The 21,683-nt window shown below is 56.0% G+C and overlaps 2 protein-coding genes across 4 annotated transcripts in view; one reads left to right on the top strand and one right to left on the bottom strand.

Annotated features, from left to right (window-relative positions):
* AMFR (autocrine motility factor receptor) overlaps positions 1-2,065 on the top strand; it is a 33,044-nt gene extending 30,979 nt beyond the window's left edge. The window contains exon 14 of the mRNA XM_081030802.1: positions 489-2,065. Within this exon, the coding sequence (XP_080886928.1) occupies positions 489-636 (148 nt within the window). The 3' untranslated portion in view covers positions 637-2,065. The remainder of the gene's footprint in view (positions 1-488) is intronic.
* Positions 2,066-4,458: 2,393 nt separating this feature from the next.
* GNAO1 (G protein subunit alpha o1) overlaps positions 4,459-21,683 on the bottom strand; it is a 145,413-nt gene continuing 128,188 nt past the window's right edge. For 2 of the 3 annotated variants that reach the window (XM_081030806.1, XM_081030805.1), the window contains 3 exons: positions 9,728-9,881; positions 6,809-7,024; positions 4,459-5,739 (listed from right to left, as the gene is read on the bottom strand). In XM_081030806.1, coding sequence (XP_080886932.1) covers positions 6,837-7,024; positions 9,728-9,881 — 342 coding nt within the window. In that variant the 3' untranslated portion in view covers positions 4,459-5,739; positions 6,809-6,836. The other variant, XM_081030807.1, reaches the window with a different exon arrangement.

Genomic DNA, 21,683 nt, shown 5'->3' with positions numbered 1-21,683 from the left:
ATACCCATTTGACAGACTTAAAACCGAACAAACTGAAGCCTAGAGAAGTCCAGCCCCCAAGCCCTGCCACTTGGCCACTCTGCCTGGCAGCCCAGCGTCGGGAGCACAGCCTGTGCATGTGTGTGCCACAACCCCCCGGAGCAGAGTGTCCCTGTGCATGGGCAGGGGCTTTTTGTTTAAACTCTTGGGGACAGGGCCAGTATTCTGTTTATACGGCCGATCTTGTGAGTGGGGACTTTGTGCTGCGCGGCTGTGCAGGGAGGGGACGGCCAGCGCAGAGGGAGGAGCTGAACAGCCATGTGATGAGCCTCCCTGGTCCAGAGAACGTTCGCTGCTCTGTTCAGCGATGGGATGGTGCTCGGTGACCACTTCATGAGGTGCCTGGAATATGGGGAGATTAAAAAGAAACATATGCTGTATGTTTCTGTATGTATGTGGTCCAGAACTTCCCTTATCTCTCATGTAAATCTTTTGGGTTTTTGTTCAAGGCGTTTCTTGAACAGAACTTCAGAAGATGACTCAGCCTCAGAGAGCTGCCTGCCCTCAGAAGGAACGGCCTCTGACCCCATGACCCTGCGTCGAAGGATGCTGGCTGCGGCTGCTGAGCGGAGACTGCAGAAGCAGCAGACCTCCTAGTGCTCCCTGGCCTTCCTCAGCACCTCCCGCGTGAGCGTGTGCCCCCGGAAGAGGCCCGGCCCGTTCTGCCTGCTATGTGAGAAGTGGGCCTGACTGCATTGCCGCTGTATAAAGCATGTGGTCTTAATAGTGTTTGGACAGCTGACAAATTTAATCCTTTTTTGTAATACTTTCTATGTGACACTTCTTTTCCCTTTAGAAACAGTGCACATTTTAACTCTAGGCATGATCTCTTCTGGCATCGACCGGACTTCCTAGGGTGGGGGAAGGTCAAGAGGAAGTGGGCAGCCAGAGACCCTGAAGCCAGCAGCTTCGATTATTGCTTTATACTTAAGTCCCAACAAATGCTGGTGTCTTAGCTCCAAGTCCTGCAGGAAGTGATGGGGGAGGAAGCAAGATTCATAAAGAGCAGCTTGGAGAGGTCCAGCAGGAGCCTGACTCCACACCATTGGACAGTGTCTCTTGGCAAACTGCTGTTCTGACAGTGAGGCCGGACCCATGGGCTCTGGGCCGGCTCGGCCGCAAGGCGTCTTGGGAAACAACTCGGTTTGTTACCTGAAGCGGCCGGGGCTGTAGAATGTGAGCAGGTGACCCATTGTGTCCCGGTCCATCTGGGACTTATCAGAGCCGGTTTCATATCTGTTAACGCGGTGCTCCTGCATCTCACGGGTTTACCCTGTATGTCTGTTCTCAGCATTTCGTGACCCCCTGGACATGGGGGAAGATCAGCACTGAAAGGGTTGAGCAGCCAGCTTTGGTTTCTGGTTTGAATTCCTTGGTCAGGTAAATTAGGTAATCCCAAAGGCTGTGAGCTTGGTCCTTAGAGAAAATGTGGGCCTTATAAGATGGGAGAGGAAATTTTGGAGGACTTTATTGAAGAAACGAAAGGTATCTTTTGTATCTTCCCTGGAGCCCTTCATTTTCATAACTTTGTTCCTGTTAGTTTAATTAAACACAGAAAGGTTAAGATGTTGAGTCCACCTGCCTTGGAGTAGACCCAGGGCCTGACCTTTTTCAAATTCTTCACACATTTAACTTTAAGGATTTGAAACACGCAATCGTAGGTTCATAGTTCAGTTTTTTATGTCCTGTTGGATTAAGGTTTTTTTTTTTTTTTAATGTTTCAAAGCATAATTTTATGGTAGTCCTTTTGGGGAGAATCCAGTATTATCTAAAATTATTGGCAAAGTTAAATGTATTTTACATAACTGAAAGTTTTTAGAATGTCAAAAAGTAATTGAAAAAAGTGATAAGTAAATGTGTAGGCCAAGATAATTTATTTCAATAAGTCTTTCAAAAGCCTTACCTTGAAATGCTGTTAGTAAATTTCTGTGATTTTTTTAAAAAATGTGTTTTGTTTTGCTGAGAGCATAGGTATTTGTTTTTATTGTAAAATAGTAATAATAATAAAAAGCAAACTCTTCTGGTGTGTTGTGTGTGGTTGGAAGCTAAGGCAGCTTTTTCGGAGATGCCAGTGTTCGATCCCATTTTGATGTGTGTACCACTTTGGGTGATGGGTTTTTTTCCATCCTTATGCTTGCATGTTGTACACAGTAAAGATGACACTATTCCATATATTCTTATGTTTCAGACGTGTAAAAAGAGACAGTTATTTGCAGTCAACTTTAGAAGGTCTTGAGACATTGGAATATAGCAGTATGACAGTGACCAAAGTGGAGACACACCTCACAATGACCAAGAAGAGAAGTCCTAAATTCACTGTTAGATTTTGCACCTGGATAGTTAAATATTCTGGGCCCTGTCTTCTCGTGGCTTTTGTCACTTCCTGTGGGCATCTGGGACAGATGCTAATAAGGGCAGTGGTGGGAGCTAGACCAGTGTCCCAACATGGGGTGGGTCCCCAGCTCATGACCGCTTTCACCGTCTTGTCTCCAGGGCCAGCGAACCTGTTCCCGTTCTCAGCGCCTGTAGCCCAGACAGAGCCGAGGCCATGCCGCTGGGTCAGGTTTGTAAACGGAGAACAAGCAGTGGCCAGGCTCTCTGTTGAATGGCGGTTGAGTTGCCTTCTTGGAAGTAGTCTAGGTCACTCCATTTTCTTCTCGGCCCTGTTTTTTTGACATCTTGGGTTCTCCATAGTTTGTTTTTTACCCCCCAATTTTGAGGCTTTTATGTACCGTAGAGAATGATGGTCCATCATTTCCTTGTGTTGATAGACGTCTTAGGTTCCCTGGTGTTCAGTTGGACCTGATTTCCCACTTGAGCTGTGTAGACAACATGCTGTTTAATTTTTAGCCCGTGGTCCTCTCTGGGTGTGACTTTCCCACTGCGGGGAAGGAAGCTGAGAGCTATGCTGAAGCAGGCCACAGCAGGTGAAAGGAGCCTCGCCCAGGAGCTTGTCATGGGGTTGAAGGCCCTCCATCTGGACGCCTCCCTCCATCTCATCGCCTTGCTTTCTGTTAGGTTAGAAGTGTTTCATTAGAGTCACCTGTGGGCTATCCGAAACCGTGATAACATGAGTTCTGCCCCCGCCTCCTCGTTCTAATTGAATTGGTCTCTCCCTGCGTCCTTTCCCAAAACAATGCTTCCTAACTTGAATTTTAAGGAAGATAAGGCAAAGAAAGTTCTGTTGGTTTGATCTGCAACACTCATTTGAAAGTTGGGATAGAACCTGCTAGAACCTGCTCATTTGTGGTGAATTTCAGGTGAGCTGGATGTCGACATTCACGGGCATCCCTCAGCCTGCATCTGCCTGCTGGTTTGCCCCCCAGACCGGCCTGAAGTCAAGCTGTGGCCAGGAGTGTAACCTTCACACGAACAAGGGGTACTGAACCTCCCGCTGCAGATAAGGTGGGGCAAGAGGAGCTGTTGGGAAAAGCACTGAGAGAGGTGTGGCTTGGCCAGCGAGCGGGCTTGTCCCGGCTTGGGAGACTCCAGGGGTGCCCGTGAGTTAGGCCTTTATACCAGGAGGGAGCTCGTCTCGTTATCCTGTGGTCTCTGCCGCAGTATCATCCTCTCCCCCCGCCCCATCCCCACTAGACTCAAAAGACCACTGGAATTGCCAAGGGGAGGTCTTCCTGAGCTGCTCATTCCCATCTGTTGGGGTGTGGAGAGGACGCCCGTGAGCTGACCTCCGAGGCCCTCTCGTCTCCCTGGATGGCACAAGGTGGCACTTGACTACGTGGCCGACACGTGGTTCATGGATGCAATGCAAGGACTTGGGTGGGCTGCGTTCCCTCCGGGCCACAGTCTCAACCGATTGCTAGTTATCACAAAAGAACCTGGCAACCTAGGGGGCAGACAGTGAGAACTGCAGCCGGGCAGAGATAAGAACCGTGCTGATCTCTGTTAACCCTTGTGTGTGCGTTCAGCCTGCAGGGCCTTCCTTCCTGGCATCCTGGTGCGGCAGTGGAGCCTTTCAAAGATGTTCAGGTGGATAGGTGTGACCCCTTGGGTGCAGAGGGCCCAGGCAATTTGGCCTCGTTCTTGGGGCCACCCGTTCTACTGGGGTGGAACCACTGGGAACAGAAGAAACAGGATTATCAGGACATTTGGGATTACCCACCGTCCCTTTATTTTTTGCCTTTCCAATCCTCAGTTCCACCCTACCCTCAAAAACAAGCAACCAGGGAGGAAGAGAGCATCTGCGGGCAGGCTGTCCCTTTCCTCTGCCCTCCTTGCTCCCAGGCGACTGCTCTCCTGGCTCCCCTAGATGGTAGCAACGAGAGGGGACATGGAGAAGGTCCTGCGGGGGATTCTTTCTATGGCACCTACAGCCCTGTCACCAGCCTCCCAATGTCTGTGGCCCAAATCCCTCCTTCCCTTTCCTGTCAGAACGAAGCCCAAGGGTGAGAGACTCAGGAATACAGACAAACATTCTCTTTATTGAGCTACACATGAATTTTCCATTAGAGAAGTAGACTGGCAGTGTGTGTAAGATACCACAGAAACCTCACCGATTGGGAATAGAAAGGCTTAGAAAGACCCGTGGGCTTTTTTTTTTTTTCTTTTTTCCTATTTTTCAAGTTTTTTTTTCTGTATTTTTAATTTTTTGTGTGTTTTGTCTTTTTGCCTCCTCTTTATTTGAAATGGCTGTGACTTGGTCTTCTTCAGCAAATATTGTCTTAAAAGTGAAACCGTGAAGAGGTTTGGGGTTTGGATACGAGTCAAAGTAGAAATGACATAGGACTGGTCATGAAAACTGGCTTTCATGTAAACACTACATTCCATCTTTTTTTTTTTAATTTTTTTTTTGTGGTTTTCTGTTTTTCCATCTTGTGGTATTTAAAAAATTTTTTTGTTCTTTTTGTCTGCAGCACAAACATCCCCACATGAGAAAGAGCGAACACAGGTCACTGAAACAAAGGAAAAGGTGGAGAGGGCTCACACACACAGAGGGGCATCCATCTGAGAGACTGAGAAGCAAAACGGTCAAAGGAAAAAAACCACAACCCCGATTCCCAAAGACTAGGAAAGCTGATCTGGTATGCAATACACAGTGCTCATCAGCACACAGATTAAACAAAAACTAAACAGTTGAAAAGAAATTATAAAGGGATTCTGTAGACGGGGTGTTGGCAGGAAACTTGTTTTCCATAGGGCTCATTTATACATATGATCGGTATTCTTTTTGGCAGCTACGGGCTAGTGAGAGCTGTGCTTTTTCTATATAAACCTGGAATGAGCGTGTGGTTGGAGTGGCTGGGGTGGGGCACAGAAGTACCCCACAATGTTCTGGAAAGCATGGCCAGCCTGAGAACATCTGGGAACTGGGCGCAGACAGGCCTGGCACCTGCAGGGGTGCTGGGGGCCCTGCCACAGGTGGGGGAGGAAGGGCACAGGTACAGATGTATGTTTCTTTATTCCATAAAACAAAGTAATATGGATGTAATGGTGAGTTTTCCATTTTCCTTTTTTTAAGCTACAAAGCACATGAGAAATGTTTTTTTTTCCTTTCCAATCCTAAATGTGAAGACTCAACTAAAATCGGGTTCTACAGCATTCTACAGAAATACACAGCCGTCAGTCACTCTGGGGTCGTAGGTTAGACAGGGGATTGATACAGAAAGGCTGTGTGTCTTACAAAGGCCAAAAGGTCATGCTATCAGGAGGTCAACGTCAACAGCAAAGAGTCCGTGAAGCAGTCTGTAGAGAGAGAGATAAGGGGGTCCAGTCTGACCAGTTTCTTTGAGTTTAAAAACCAACCAACCAACCAACCAACAAACCCTAGCATATTTTCCATCATGTCAGGGTGAGGTGAGATGGGGCAGCATCATAGGAAGGGTCGGGTCCCCAATGGAAGCCCAGCCCAGGCCACTGGGAGGCCTCATCCATGAGCCCCTGACCACGTCAGGTCTGCAGAACCAGCCCTCCCGTGGCCACTCCTGTCCCCTTCTCTCCATCTCTCCCCTTCTTCCCTGGTGCCCTCCTGGAGGTAGGGGCTTCACTTCACAGGTGAATTTGAACCCTGGTCTGCATGTCCCCTCTGCATGTCCCCTCTGCTCGCTGCTTTCAGAAAGCGGACCAAGTCTCCCTTTTCCGACTCTTGCCTTGTTGACATGAATAAAGAAAACTCAGGAGACAGTGGATTGGTCGGAGCAATGATTCTTCTAAATTCTTGAAATTAGCAACCACCACCACCCAAAAGAGTAGCGTCCTTCATTTTTCTGTTGTTTTTTCGGGGTATAGGGCAGGGAGATATATAGGATGTTGGCCATTTATTAAAGGGTTTTGGACTATGCACAGAGCAGGACAGAACTGAGCATACGCTGCCTCAGCGGTAGAAGCAGAGACAGGCTGGACCAATGCCAGGCCTTTCTTTGCCCCCTGCCCACCCTGCTCAGAGGTGGGTCTCAGTAAAATCACGTGGCTGTTCTTAAAAGGATGGTCTTCCAAATTAGGACTCCCATCACAACGTGTGTGTGTGTGTGTGTGTGTGTGTGTCTGTGTGTGTGTGTGTGTACACATGCACACACGTGCTCATATGCTGTCCCAGGAAAACCTTGATCTATGGGGTGGTGGTCAGTTCTGTCCCAAGCTCTCTAGTACAAACTAAAAAGAATTTTTTAATATAGATTTGTATATATATATATATAAGGTTTTGTTACGCCTTTTTAAAGTTTATTTACCAACTTGCATTTGTTGGTGTGTATGTGTGTGTGTGTGTGTGTGTGTGTGTGTGTACACGCTTTTCTGTGAGTGCTGGAATCATTACCAAATAGGTTGCTACACACGACAAGACGTCAGTACAAGCCGCAGCCCCGCAGGTTGTTGGCAATGATGATGTCAGTGACCGCGTCGAATACCACCTGGATGTTATTCGTGTCTGTGGCACAAGTCATGTGACAATAGATTTCTTTGTTGGGTGAGCGGTTTTTGCTTTCAAATTGTGCTTGGATGTAGGCGGCTGCATCTTCATAGGTGTTGGGGCCTGTAACGACACAGAAGGAGAGAGGACAGGCCCAGGTGAGAGCGGGACAGAGCGGCGTGGGGAGAGCAAGGTGAGGCGGGGCTGTGGTGTGCTCCGGGACGCAGATGAGGCATGCCGGGAGCAGAGGGGCCACAGTCAGGCTCTCCTCCTCCAAGGCGTAGTCGCATTTTCCATCAAAAACCCCACACGGTTTAGCATTTGGCTGCCTTCTGACTTTTCAGGGTCCGTGACTCTGTTTTCACACTGGATCGACCCAGGAGCCCTGGGAGGACAATGAGCATGAAGGTCCCTTTTGCTCCCTCGGTGAGCGTCCTGCGGCCAGGCCTGGTCTGCCATTCACAGCTGTCACCCTGCTCTAAACCAGTCCTGCTGCTTCTGATAAAGCAAGACAGGGACATCTGAGGAAGCGCTCCCGGGAGGGTGGGACCCAGAGCAAGCTGGACCTGCGCTTCTCCTTCCCGGGTGGCTCCCTCTAACGAGAGGCCACTTGGCAGGGCTGGGAGCTGCCCTATGCAGTCCCAGTTCTTGGGTGAATGGCCAGGACTTGGGGCACTGGTATCCCCTGGGTGGCAATTTAAGGGGTTAGCAGCGTGGGTAATACCAACTGGGCCCCAGTCCCCCTGCCCCCCTCAGTTCCTTGGCTGTCCCCTTGATCCTGGCTGGGTCCTGGTGGGGATATCTGTCGACAGTTTTCCAATCAGCAGCACCCCCAAGGCCCTTTGGCTCTGCCCTGTACACAGCTTTCAATTACCACAAAATATGGATCGACACAGAATTGCCTAAAACCCATCAAAGGAAGATGCCCTGGCCCCTGCCTGTCTCCTGCCCCTTCCTCCTGTTTCATGTCTCCGCAGGCCTTGGCACTGCATGGGGCACTGGTGACCATTTGTCATCCGTCCCGGTAGTGTCTGAATTCAACAACAGTGTGGTGTCGGACCCCTCGGGGGTCCTGGGAACTCAGATGTTTCCCACATTCTGACCCACTTTCTCGGGAGGCATTCAAGGCCTAGGGCTGCACAGCAGTGAGACTGATACTCCCTGGGCCGGTCCCAAATTGGGCTCCAGTGGGGCCGGATCCCTGGGGACAAGGAAGAGCCTGCCTGAGGGTGGCACTGGCCTCAGAGGGCCTGCCAGTGCTTATGGCTATTGAGAGCCACCTGGTCACAACAATCCATGTGGTTCTGCATACCTGAATCGGTCCTGCAGGGCCCTTGCTGAGGCTGGGAGAGGTCTGCCGCCCAGCTCTGCCCGCAGGTGGGGCTCTTCTCGGGCCCCGGGGCTTTTGGGGCCTGTCCTGTACCTCCTGTGCTTGCTCCACCCTGCAGAGGGCGCCCCCTCCATGGCCAGTTCCCCCATCCTCTGACTATTATTCATTCTGCGATGGACAGTGGTAGATAGACCTGGCCCCAGGCTCTGTTCTCTCCACCCATCCCTGTGGCCACCCCACACCACAGACATTGTTGTATCTACTGTGGCACCCAGATGAAAAACAAGGCACAGGGGATTAGCTTGCCCAAAGTTGCAGGTGGTCTGGCTCCAGAAGCTGCCCTGGCCCACCTGCCTGCTGGAGACTGGGCTCCTGATGGCTGTCATGCCCCACCCCCATCTCCGTGCACCCCGGGATCCGTTGACAAGCAGCATGATGGAACATCAGTGAGGAGACAGGCGGGCTCAGAACAAGCCAATGGGCCCTTCCACACCCAAAGGTGAGGGCTGACGCTTCTCAGCAGTGGAGAATGATTGATGGGCCAGCAATCTTCTCTTCTGGAATCTGGTGGGGGTTTGAAGACCCTTGTAGCCCTAGGAGCTGAACCCATACTCTCTCTGGGGCTGTGAGTGAGCGGGTTCCTGGCTGAGCCAAGCTAAGACACATCCTGCTCTGTTGCAGGGTCCTGGTCTCTGTTTTCAGCATGCAAAGGGGCCCCTAGAGGCTGCCCAGTCCCTAAAGGGACCAAGGCTGGGCTCTGGCCAGCACAGCTGTAGCCTTTAGCAGCAGCCCAGGGCTGGGCACTTCTACAGCAGCCCCCTCCCTGAGCAGTCAGATAGCCAGACACGCCATCCACCCATACAGAAAAGAGCTCCATTGTGGGGGTCCGGGACCAGAGGGCAGGAGAAGTCCCCGAGGAGGTGGAAGAGAGGCAGCAGGCAGGGAAGGGGGAGGCTTGCAGAGAGTTGGAGTGATTTGATAAGGGGACAAAACCAGAGGTGGAGGAGGAGGGGGAGAAAGCAGGCATGATGGCCGAGGGGGTGGAAGGGTCTGGCTGGGCATAGGCAGGACTGCTGCTCACGGCGCCCCACTCGCAGGCCACGTGCACGCCCGTGCAGACCAAGGTGCTATGTGACCCAGTAGCCACCCAGGGTGACCAGGGTGAAAGGGGAAGGGAAACCTGTGGTCCTGTCCCACCTCCTCTGCCGTGTCACTCCGGAGTCACCCGGTCACAAAACATATGGATCAGAGGCTCCATTTCCCACCACACCCAGGGCTGTGTCCTGGGAAGGGCCAAACCTGGACACACCCTGGTGTTTTCCTCTGCCCCCGGCCAGACTCCTGCAGTGGCACCCCCTGCCCGCCAGCTGGGCTGGCCCAGCAGCCTGTTCCCTGAGCCACAGGCAGCAAGCAGCTTTGGTTTGTGCCTCTGGAGGCGACGCAGGTCCCTGGCAGGGGTGCGGCTTCCTCCTGCACAGGGCCGCCGTGACACCCACCTGTGTACTCAGGAAAGCAGATGGTCAAAGGTGACTTCTTGATCTTCTCACCAAAGAGATCTTTCTTGTTGAGGAAGAGAATGATGGAGGTATCGATGAAGAACTTGTTGTTACAGATGGAGTCGAAGAGCATGAGGGACTCGTGCATGCGGTTCTGTGGCCGCAGGCGGGAGGGGAGAGAGCGAGACAGACAGCCGGAGGGGGACACGGAGACAGGGAGAGAGAAGAGAGAGTTAGGTTTGAGAGAGGACCTGGGCTACGGGGCAGCGCAGGAGGGCCTCCTGTGCCCGTGGCTCCTCTGAAGGCTGAGGGATAGAATTGGATGTCATCTGTAACGCAGCACCGGGCTTCTCATTTCTGGCATTGAATCTACACCCTTCATCTTGGGGCCAATGGCGGAGATTGGACTGGGGACCAACCCCTGCTCCCTAGGTGAGGCTGAGGACGGCGTGAGGTGGGCTCTCCCCAGGGCAAAGTCCCCAGCCATGGGAAGGTCTGCGTGCCCGTGTGTGTGTGTGTGCGTGCGTGTGTGTGCACGCTTTGAGTAGGGGGCTGCTGGAGCAGTTGGACTTCGGCCCTTCCTGTCCAGACCTCTCCTCTTGGGCCTAATCTGTGGGTGGGGGAAGTCCTCTGGGAGCAGTGAGGGACGCTAGGCCCCACCTGTAATCTGAAGGAATCATGCCAGGCTCTGACCGCATCCTTGCGGGGCTGCCCCTCGGGGGAGAAGCTTCTGTCATGCTGCCTGCAGAAGTGCTGATGGGACTGGCAAAACCCCCTCAGGCTGGACCTGACCTGCAGGGCGTTTTCAGTGATGCGGCCGTGAAGCACGACACAGAAGCCCGTTCAGCACATGAATGCACATGACGGGCACTGAAAATAAATCAGAATAGAGGGGGCAGCCTTTTTGCCCTGGGCAAGGCCTAACTGAGCCTACTGTGGGATGCCAGGCACATGAAGTTGGGTGATGTCTCTTGGCAGTGCCGGGGAGCATGTCTCCCTGTGAATAAACCCTTTTCTGCACGGGAAGGTGGTTTCATGAAATGCACCTCCCTCAGGGAGGGGACAGCTATTTGTTTTTTTCCAAGAACTGTCTGAGCCCTGAAAACTTGTCCATCTCAAACCCAGCACCCTAGGTCTACAGGTCAAGCCAGGAAGTAATTCCAGGCTACATTCTCCCTCTGAAGTCAGAAGACTGAACCAAATCAGAAAGAGCAGATAACTGGTGTGGGCATCTCTGCGCCTTAGTCACTGAGAGATGGACTCCTCCCCGGGGACGAGCGGGTCATAGGAAATGAGTAAACTACATGTGCAGGTGCCATGGCCCGGTTCCTCTATCTGAGCAGGAGGGTGAAGCAGATGGTGAAGTGACCACCACTGGTTATCAAACCCCACTCGGCCAGCACTGCACCTGCGCTTCCCTGCTTTGTGTCTGTGCGTCTTTAGTCACTTCTCTCCCATGATTGCATCATCACACCAGGGACCGGTAAGGGACAAGCCCCAAACCCTTGTTCCTGAGGCTGTGCCAGTGTGTGTGTGGGGGCTGTCTTCAGTTCTCAGTTGCCCCTTGGGAGCCCCTGGACAACTGGCATGGTTTTACTCCTTACTGTAGGGTCTGTAGTAAATGCCATTGCCTCTTTACTCTGCTAAACAAATGTAGCAAAGTCATACGATTTTATTACCCATCTAGCCTCAACCAGTGAATTTCATTCTCAGTTCACCAAAAGTCTGCCTGTAGTTTGCACAATAACACTCAGGGAGGAGGAGACTGATTTGCCCGATCGATGGAGCCTGCTCAGAAAAGGGCAGGTGGAGGTTACCTGGGAGGCCAACTTCAGGGCCTGGACTGTGAACACTCAGTCAGGCTCATTGGGCCACTTATGAGAGTCGAGTCGAGATGCTCCAAGACCCAAGCATTCAACAGGAAAAGGCCTCTCACCACACAGAACCACCTTGTCCCACAGATGCTCAACCTGGAGCCAGAAACCTGCAGCCTGAGGCCAGCTCCCAGCTCCACTGCACAACTGTCCCAGGCATTGCTTTGGTCTACAGCCAATGGAGGATGTGGTGGGGATATATGCCTGGGGCAGTCCCAGGACCAGGCGGGAAGAGCAGGGTGCCCCCATCTGAGAGTGGGGACTGCACCCATTTGGTGTGTGGGAGGGGCCGAAGGTTTCTCCCTCAAGAGGCCTCCGAGCTTAGGTCTGGAGGAAAAATCCCGCTGGCGCCTGAGATCCACAGTCCCATTGTGCTAAGCCTCAGCTCTGCACAGCCGCCCCCACCACTCTTGCCGCCGATTCCGACTGGGTGTGTCTGCTGGGCTGCTATGGGGCTGCAGGGATGGCCAGCCCAGCTCCTGCTGCTGTGACTCACAGTCCAGCTGGGGAGAAAGAATGCACGTGCACGGAAAAGGGAGGGGTACAGAGCAGGGGGGCAGGGGGAGGCAGAGGACACACCGTACGTAGTCAAGTCAGACCAGGTTTTGTGGGGAGGGCAGTGGGAAGGGGAGCTGCTGCAGAGACAGGGACGCCGGCACCAACGCACCCCTCTCCACCATGCCCCGTAGGCCTGACTGCCATCCCTCCACTGCCACACGAACTGGAACCCATTGCCAAGGAGCCAAGAGCACAGCTTGTCCTTACAAGCTTCCCCAGAGAAAACAGATGCTGAGATAAGTCAAAATGGGAGACATCGCAGAAGCCAAGGGTCACCGCCAACCAACAGCCACCTGCCCCGCTTGCTGTCACCTTCCTGTCTTCCCCAGCCCTCCGCGTGTCCCAGGCTGCAGCAGAGCCCAGAGCTGCAGCAAAGCTGTGCCAGCACCCAGAGAGGTAGCATGGCTGGCACCGAGCACGCTAGGACAGGAAGGTGGGGTCAGCCCAGGACAGCCTCCGCCCTCCTGACAATGCAGAGAGCTGGGCAGGGTGGCCAGTCACCCAAACCCTTCTGCCCCCAGTAGGGCGTGCCCCCTCCGCCAGGCAGCCCACAGTCCTGATCCCAGGACCCAAATGGGGCAGGGCACAAGTGTGGGTACGCCTGGCGGAAGCTCCTGGGCACTGACACAACACACCACACTCACGCTAGAAAAAGCTGGCACTTTTTATTAACGATGGGGGACTAATAAATACATTACGGCAGCCAATAAATTATTACAATAACTAGAGATTTATTAAACCAACAAGTCACTCTACTTACAAAATTACAGTTAATAAGGGAGGGTTGGTGGTGGCAGGGTTGGGAGGTGGGACTACTGCACCTAAGATAGGTTTGCTAAGGAGGGAGGGGAGAAGAGTGGCAGCAGCAGAACCGGGAGGGGGTCTGGGGGTTAGAGGATATGTGCAATGGGGGCCCAGCTAGGGGCTGGGGACGAACCAAGAGGGGCAGAGAGAAGTGAATGGAAGGGCATGGCTGTGCAGGGAGGCAGCAGAAATTGGGAGGCCTTCTTTCTGCTTCTGCCTTGACCTGTCCCTCCCTTGACAGGGGCCTTCATCTGGCTGGCTGGAGGCCCAGAGGCCCCAGAGGGAAGGCCCTGCTATGCTTCCTGGGCATGGAGGTTCTGGACTCGCCTCACTGGCGGGGGGCGTGGGGAGCCTGACCACCGATACATGGCAGCAGCCCACACTTTGGCCCTGTTCCCTGGTCTGGCTCTTGTGTCCTCTCTCTGCCCTGGGCTTCTGGAACCCTTTACTCTGTAGGCTTGTGGCCCACAGGGGAAACTGTCTGGGGGTGCTTGCCTTTGGCACCCCAGTTGACAGTAGCCAGAGCTGGAGCCTCAGGCCAGTTCCTGAGAACTGCCAGGTGGCGCCCAGAGGCTTCCAGAGGCTCAGAGAAGAGCAGAAGCAGCCCCAAAGGGGGCTGGGCAGGCGGAGGAAAGACTGAGGCCTGGGCTGTGAAGGATTTACCTACCAAGGCGGTTGAAGAGTGCATGGGGTCAGACCAAGGGAAAAGCGGGTCGGGGGAGTGGTGATCAGGAAAGAGGCAGGCTAGAGATGAGGAAGAACCTGCAGAAGTAGCCACTGGGTATAAAGTGGGAATGTGTTAGGGGAGCTGTGAGGTAAGCAAGCTTCCCTGGTAGGTCTCATCTTGGCAGAAGGGCAGGGCTTGGGTCAGACGAGTCCTACGCCTTCTCTGTTGGGGCTTACAGACAGCCTGGTTCTGGGGCTCTGGGTGGGGAGGGCACTTGCGGCTGCTGCCTACCTCAGAGGAGACTCACTGATGCCCAGAGCAGTTGTCTCTCCAGTTCCCACCAGTGGGGTGTGGAGCTGGGCTGGGAGGCAGAGGTGCCCGCTGGCACCAGCTATGGTGGTGGCCCTCTGCCTGGGCTCTGAGGGAAGAGGAAGGGCCAGAGCACTGGGCATATAAGGCCTCCACGGGAGGTGGCCATGGAGTCCCACGTGTCGAAGCTGGGCTCTCTGCTCAGGGTGGGGGCAGGGCCAGAGTCCACAGACTCAACAGAGCGCCTCCTTGGGCCTCGTGTACCACGCCCTCCAGTCAGGCCAGAGAGCAACGGGGACCTCTCTCCGCTCTCTGTGTGAAGGCTGAGACCTGGCTCTTGTGGAGGGATTTGGTGCAGGGCACGGAACTTGCCTGCACGCTCGGGATGGCAGGCACAGTGTTCACGGGTGTGGCAAAGGCGCCCCTCCTAGAAACCATCTTCCCCGTGGCCTGCTGAATGAGAGCCGGTCAGAGAGTTCACCCACGGCCCCAAGCACTGCCTGGAGACCCACCCATGTCTGTTCACTTACAACATCTGCCCCCAACGCCCATACCCACGACGGAGCCAAAACTTGTCTGTCACCCCCAGTCGTTCCTCCCCATGGTGGAGCCGCCGGTGATGCCATGGATGGGCGACGCAGTGGACAGCAAAGGAATTACACCCTGGGTACCCTCTCCTCAAGGGATTCCATCAGACAGCCAAGGGCCCTCTCAACATGCCGGTGGGAGGGCCAGAGCAGGGCAGAGTGTCTAGGAGAGAGAAGGCAGCCCAGGGGACTCAAGGGCAGGAAGGCCCCAGGCACCCTGCTCCCCCAGCCTCCCAATGCTGCAGCTGGGCTGGGGGGCCTGACTCCTGCTTGGTGCTCTGGCTGCTGTGGGCACTGGAGCGCCCTGGGCCTGGACGATGGCCTTGGAAGTGAGCTTGGCCAGCATTCTCCCTTCTTGTCAGCTGTTTCTGAGTCTGGAGTCACAGGACAGAGTAGGGGCACAGCTGGCCACTCCCAGGGTGGTGATATCAGGAAACAACTGCTATGTTTTCAATGTTGGGCAAATGGCTTAACTGGCCCTGGTTGCCCATGACAGGACATTGAGACTGCTGGCTCCGGGGGCTACAACCCAGCAAATGGGACAAGGTGCAACACACAAGGTGAATGAAACCAAGTGGAATTGGGCTGGCAGGGTGGCTCCTGCAGCCTGGCTGCCTTGTGATTTCCCGTAAGGCTGGGGCAGCAGCAAGAGAGCCAGACCAGGGAAGGGTTCACCCAGCGGCACCCATCCCTGCAGGCATTTGGCACGAGGGCCGGTGCCCTGGGTCTCCCATGCACCCCCCAGAGCTCTGGGCCTGTTGGAACGAGGAAGCCCAGAGCTATTGGCATGGTGGGGTCCTTGCTGGCTCTAGGGCAGTCAGGGGAAAGCACTGGGAGCCCAGGGGTCTTGCCTCGCCCTGGGACTGAGCAGAGCCTGGAGTGGAGGCTGTGGGCTTGAAGAGGGGGCCAGAGACCTCTCAAGGGGCAGCCCCTCTCCTCCATGGGCACATCTGGCTCCCTAGGCATAGCCTGCCACAGGGCACACAGGGTCCGCCTATGGTGTCTGCTGGTGGCATCAGCCAACCGGAGGCACCCAAGAGTGAGAATGAGGAGTGCTGATTGCCTGACGCCAGCCTGGGCCTGGGTCACCAGAAGTTACCCCATGCCTTTCTGCTCAGGGATCTCTGCAACAAATCCCCTTCAAGGGTCCTAGGAATCTCTTTCCAGAGGAGGGGGTGCCTGGGATATGGCCCCTGGTAGCGCACACTTCAGGGTGGTGGCCCCATCCATTTGCCTTCCTCTGCCTCCGAGGGCTGGCAGGACACTAAGGCCTGTGGACAAACTCTCTGGTTTCTTCACAGAGAAAAAAGAAGCTGGGGTGTTAGCTTCAGGGGCTGTGTCCATAGCCCCCTGGGGCCTCCCCCACTGTAGAACCCACACCCAGTCCTAAGGCCCGCCTGCCCCTGCAGTTTGAGTTGGATTTACTGTGAATCTGAGAAGGAAAATCATGTCTACCCATATCTGGAGAAGCTGCCTGACACCTGGGTGATGGGAGGAGGTACATGGGTCACCCTTGGGCCTGCAAGGGTTGGGCATGAGGCCCCGTCGCAGCCAACACAGGAGTCACTTTCCCTCAGCCCCCCTCTCCGCTGCCTCCACCTCTGTCCAGGCACCGCGGGACTCGAGCCCTCCCACCATCGACCACATGCCTTTGCAATATGAAAGTTTCAGAAGCATTCACAGACCTGTAAGGCGTCACGAATGGGGGTTCCCCAGGAGGACATGGGGAGCCCGAAGGGTATGCAAGGAAGGATGGCCCAGAAAAGGGGGCTGAGATCCAAGGGGAGGCAGGAAGGAGGCGTTTGCCAAGGCCTGAGACCTCGGTCCCACGCGCACTTGGCCTGGTCCCACCCTGCCTTTTGGTGACGGAGCTGCCCCCGCCCAGAGAGAACACAGGAAAAGCTGAGCAGTGGCTGCCACTGCCCCCACCCCTGCCAGTACCCTGCCCCAAGGCCACCCCTACCACCTAAACAACCCCAGAAGACAGGAGAAGACCCTGGGACTTCAAGTATGAGTCACCAAGTGTAGGGCCTGGCCGTTCTGGGCCAAACGGTGGCCTGGGCCCCCACTCCCCTCTCCCTGGGGTAAAACACTCAGAGATGGAGCAGAGGCCAATGAGTGGTAGGCAGGCAGCGCGTGGCCCATCTCAGGCGTGGTGCAGAGACGCAGCACCCAGCCCAGCCCGTGTTACCACACGCTCTGAGGTCTGGGGGTGGGGCGGCCATGGAGCCTTTCCCTCCTGCCCCCTTGGTGCCAGCTGCGGTGCTTCTTTGCTAAGTGCAGAGAGTGGTCTGAGAGGTGCTGGAGCTCTGGTCCCAGGGGGTGAGGGGCAGTGGCCGGGTAGGGTGGTGAGCAACTGGGAGTGAGGCCGGGGCTCAGTAGAGGCCGCAGCCCCGGAGGTTTTTGGCAATGATGACGTCCGTCACGGCGTCAAACACAAACTGGATGTTGTTGGTGTCGGTGGCACAGGTGACGTGGGTATAGATGTCCTTGTGGGCCGACTTGTTCTTGCTTTCATACTGGGCCTGGATGTAAGCCACGGCTTCAGTGAAGGCGCTGGGGCCTGTGGGAGAGACCAGGAGGGGAGCGGGTGAGGTGAGGCCACAACTGAGGGCTTCTCGGTGACAACCTTGAAGGAAAACCCTGATGGGTGGGGAGAAACGTGACAACTCAGCTAAATCCATCGTGGCTCATGAAATCAAGTCAATAGTCCACATCCAGTTTAAAAATAATGAAAAGAGCAAAATCTCAAAGCTCACCGAGCCTCACCTGTGTTAAGGGTGAGTCCGGTTGCATGAAACTCCTGTTCTTTTATAAGGCACCTGCCTCCCTACACAGATGTTCTTTCTTACTGTGAGTCGGCGCAAGGCAGTCTGAACCAGCCCCTGGGTGACCCCCACCCTGCAGGCAGGTCCTCTCCTGTCTGTGATCCCTCAGAGCAGGCCAAGATGTCACCTCCCTTGGCCACTGCTGGGCGAGGCGGGTAGAAACTGTGTGGCACCTGCGAGCCACCCTGGCCTACTTCTCCTTCTCCTCCCCCCTCCCCTTCTCAGGCTCACCATCCAGGGACTAACACTGTCTGGCTCGTTGACTTGTTGCCTCCCTTGGGCTGTGCCATGTCACTGTTCCCGGGTGAGCCCAGGCAGAGGGTTTCAGGGGAGCAGCCGCTGTTTGAGGAGGAGAACAGGACTCTTGGCTTTGCACGGAAGCCACCACGAGCTCCAGGAACTGGGGCCCAGGCCCAGGCAGGGCTGCCACGACCCGCTGTGGGAAGGGAGGAGGGCTGGATTTTGGAGACATGGCGCTAAGCTGGGGTGGCTGCTGTGCAGACTGGAAGCCTGGGAGTGGTGGGCCTGGAGGGGGTTCCAGCCCCTCAGGCGTCTGGGCACAGGCCATCAGGCCTGGCCTTGAGGATCTGCCACATCATAACTCTTTCCTAAATTTGGGCTGGAGGTGAGGGCGGGACCTCCTGGTCATCACTGAGGCCTCGTCAGCCCCAAACCAGCCTCGGTGACTGACCCACCCTGCCTGGTTCTGCTGCTCACAGGCCACAGTCCAGGTCAATGAGGGTGGGATCCACAGACCCCCAATTTACAGCTAAGAGGAAGCTGACGGGTGGGTGTGAGGGCTGTGGCTGTGGTGTGAGCCCGGCCCCCACCTCTGGCGGCACACTGCCGGGGGCCTGGCCTACTGGGCAGTTGGCCTGGTCTTGAGAAAGGGGGAGACAGAGTGAGCTGTGCCTTGTCTGGGCCCACGTCATGGCCTCCATGTCCACTTTCAGGGAAGTGGGGTCAGGCTGGGGCTCACCGAGCAGGTGTGCCTTGTTGGGACTCTGTCTGATCTTGTGCTCGCCAGGCCGGGGCGCTGGTCAGCTTAGGGATGTCCACTCACTTCTGACCAGACCCTGGCCAACTGGAAGAGCCGATGGGCACTTGGGCTGCTCTAGCCACCCTCACTGCTCCAAGGGGGCCCTGGCCAGGCTGCCTCCCCTGGCTGCCCCCCCCCACAGTTAGGTAGTAACGGTGACTGGTGACAGAGGTGGCCTTCGGTTTTGTGTTGGGCTCTATGGGGTCAAGTCCTGAGCATCCACAAAGGACAGGACAGGGAAACTGGGCTTGGGGAAGGGGGCCTGCTCCCTCAGGGAGTCTGCCGGCCAGGAGCGCAGTGCAGGTCCCTGCTGTCCCTGGGCGGGCGGCGAGCCCCTACCTGTGTATTCGGGAAAGCAGGTGGTCAGCGGGGACTTCCTGATCTTCTCTTCGAATATGTCCTTCTTGTTAAGGAACAGGATGATGGACGTGTCTGTGAACCACTTGTTGTTGCAGATGCTGTCAAACAGCTTCAGGGACTCGTGCATGCGGTTCTGCAACAGAGTGGGGAGGCGGGTGAGGCCGGCGGTGCCTGGGGCCTCGACCCGCCACGGCCACCCCAGAGCGGGACAAGCCGGGGAAAGGCCCACCAGCACGGCCGAACGCACCGCGGAGGGATGGAGATGGGAGGACCCACAAGGACAAACGGGACGTGGTCCCTGCTTCATTCCACACACAGGCAGGGTGGGGCGGAGCAGGGTGGGCAGGGTGGGGAATGCTGCCCTTAGCCTCCCACCCCCCCACAGAGGGCTGACCCGGGATGGGGACAGCGAGGTCACCGGAGGGAGTCCAGCTTACAGAGAGGACATGCACCATGCACTCAGGGGCAGGGGCTGCACCACCATTCAACACGGCTACACGGAACCGAGGGCCATGCAGATTTCTCTACCGGGGTTTCATTTGGATTCGCCAGCGGGGGTGGGAGGCACGCATTCAGTTGGGGAACATTAACCGAGGACTAGGGGATCCTCGAATTAATCCCGAGTTGGAAGCAGACACCGGGGGACAGCGTCTGGGGGGTGAGCTTGCTGCGACTTGCTGTGGTTGGGCATTACGTTGGTTGGCTGGGCCATGGCTGGGCGGGCGCAGCTCTGGGAGAGCTGCTCACTGGGCTGGTTTCTCGGGAGAGGGTCCAGAAGAACCCCGACAAGAAACCCAGCAAAACAGATTAAAACAGAGAGGAAGATAAAAACCCAGCAGAAACATAAGAGAAAGAGAGAGAAAAACCCGAAAAATTGGTTCAACCAGTCTCAGGGCCAGGAAGTCAACCAAGGCCAGTCCACCCTGAGGCCTGTGGAGGCTCAGAGGCCACAGCCGCCCTGGGACTGCGGGCTGGGCTGCGTGGCTGGAGATGGAAGGCGAGGGTGGAAAGGACCAGCCTAAGCCAGGCGGCCAGTGAGGAAGGTGACAGGCGGGAGAGAGCGGGGCCAGGCATCACAGCAAAGTCACCCACGGTGCCCCGAGAACCTGCTGCTTTCAACTCTTAGCTGACGGTTTCAGTTGGAGGGAGGTGCTTCATACCTGCCCGGCTTGAAGGGTCTCTCAGAATCTGCTCATGGTTTTGGCCTTGGTTTGGCAAGTTAAGGCCCTGTAGGCGGTGGTGACGGTAGTGGTGGTAGAGAAGTTGTGGCAGGCTGAGGCCCAGTGTCGCTGGAGCCACCGGCCTGAGGTACGAGGACTGGATGAGGCCCTGGGGCCCCGGGGTGCGGTGGACAGGGTGGCTGGCTGGTTGGCAGGCAGCCACCAGCCCCAGGGCCCATGGCCGAGCTCCAGGAGCCACCTCCAGACACCTGTGTCTTGGGCAGCCCCAGCTCTCGCCCCATACCCCGTAGGGACACACAGGGATGACCAGAGAGGAAGGCCGAGGACCAAGGGCTGGTCAGCAAGGCCTAGCTTTTGCTCCCAGGGCAGAGTGTCTGTAGCCCACAGCTTGTCCTTTAGCCATGAGCCTGGAAAGAGGAGCCCGCCAACGGCCATTTACTGAGTGGGGTCCCGAGTGCAGGCTCTCTGACGGCTCTGAGCCCGGGCTCTTCACAGCTGCCCATGAGGCTTTGCTCCCACAACCATTGCTACTTTAAGGAAGAGGAAGTGGAGCGGCTGCCACACTCACGCAGAGGCAGAGCCAGCGCTTACCCCTGGGCCAGATCTGCCTGGCCCCCCAACTGCCCAGTGCTGCCACCTGTCCCAGACATGAGTCGTTGGCTTAGCTCTGCAGCCACGGTGATGCTCTTGCTGCCACCAGCAGTGAGCCACTTTTGTGGGCTGCTGCCAAGTTGAAAGCCCATTCCTGTCTCCTGGAGGGGTGGCTGCTCTTTGCTGGGCCACATAGCTGGTCCGCCTTGGGGAGGAAAGGGCCCCAGGGAGAGCCCGTTCCTGGCTTGGGCCCATGTGCCTTAGCTTTCCCAGGGTCCTCTGCTCCAGCCCACGTGAACTGGGGAGAAGGAGGGAGGTGAGAGAAAGGGCGGGAGAGGAACAGCAGAAGGAAGGAAGGCGGAGGAGAATGGAGGGAAAGTGCCCTAGATCATGGGCCCTGCTCAGCAGCAAAGGTCGGTGAGGAGTTCGCAGAAGGCTGGCCGGGCTGCACAGGGCGAGGGCGGGCAGAGCAGGAAGGGTGCCCAAGAGCAAGGCCTGGCACCTGCCCAGCCCCGTGTTTAATGGGGACTCGAGAGCCATGGAGGTTGGGCCCCGTGGCTGCCAGACGCACCCAGACACACCTGTGCTCTAGAGGTGAGTGACAGCCCCTACCCCGTGGTTGACGGGCCTGGGACTTGGGTTTAAGCTGTCTGCAGGCCTGGCAAGGCAGGTCCCAGGAGAGAGGCCTGTTCACTTTCTTCGAAACCCAGCATTGTGCTCACTGCACCAGCTCTGCTTCCTGCTCCCAGGTGTTTCGGGGAGACATGAGCCCATGGAGCTCAGACCACAGACAAGGGTGGCCAATCAGACTGTGAGCAGTGCCTCAAAAAGCAGCTGACTGATGGAACAGTGACAGGTGTACCAGGGCAGCCCCTGCACACAGAGGCACTGTGGGGCGTCCAGGAGCCCACCTGGGCTTTGTGGTGAGTCGGGTCCAAGCACAGCCCTGGCCCACCCTCAGTTCTGGTGATCTTAGACGCTACCGGCCCCTGAGGCCAGCGGGAATGATGACAGTGTTACTAGAAGGATCTGTACAGCCGAGGCCCCGGGAGCCTCCTCCAGGACAAAGCAGAGCTTGGGGGGCTTTCAGGCCCAGGGGTGCAGCGGGGCCTGAAAGGGGAAGGGCAAGGTGGACAAGCCAGCATGTGGCTTCGGCTC

This window comes from Rhinolophus hipposideros (assembly GCF_964194185.1).
Source record: "Rhinolophus hipposideros genome assembly, chromosome: 21".
Lineage (NCBI taxonomy): Eukaryota > Metazoa > Chordata > Mammalia > Chiroptera > Rhinolophidae > Rhinolophus > Rhinolophus hipposideros.
This window is presented reverse-complemented; position numbering and strand designations above follow the sequence as displayed.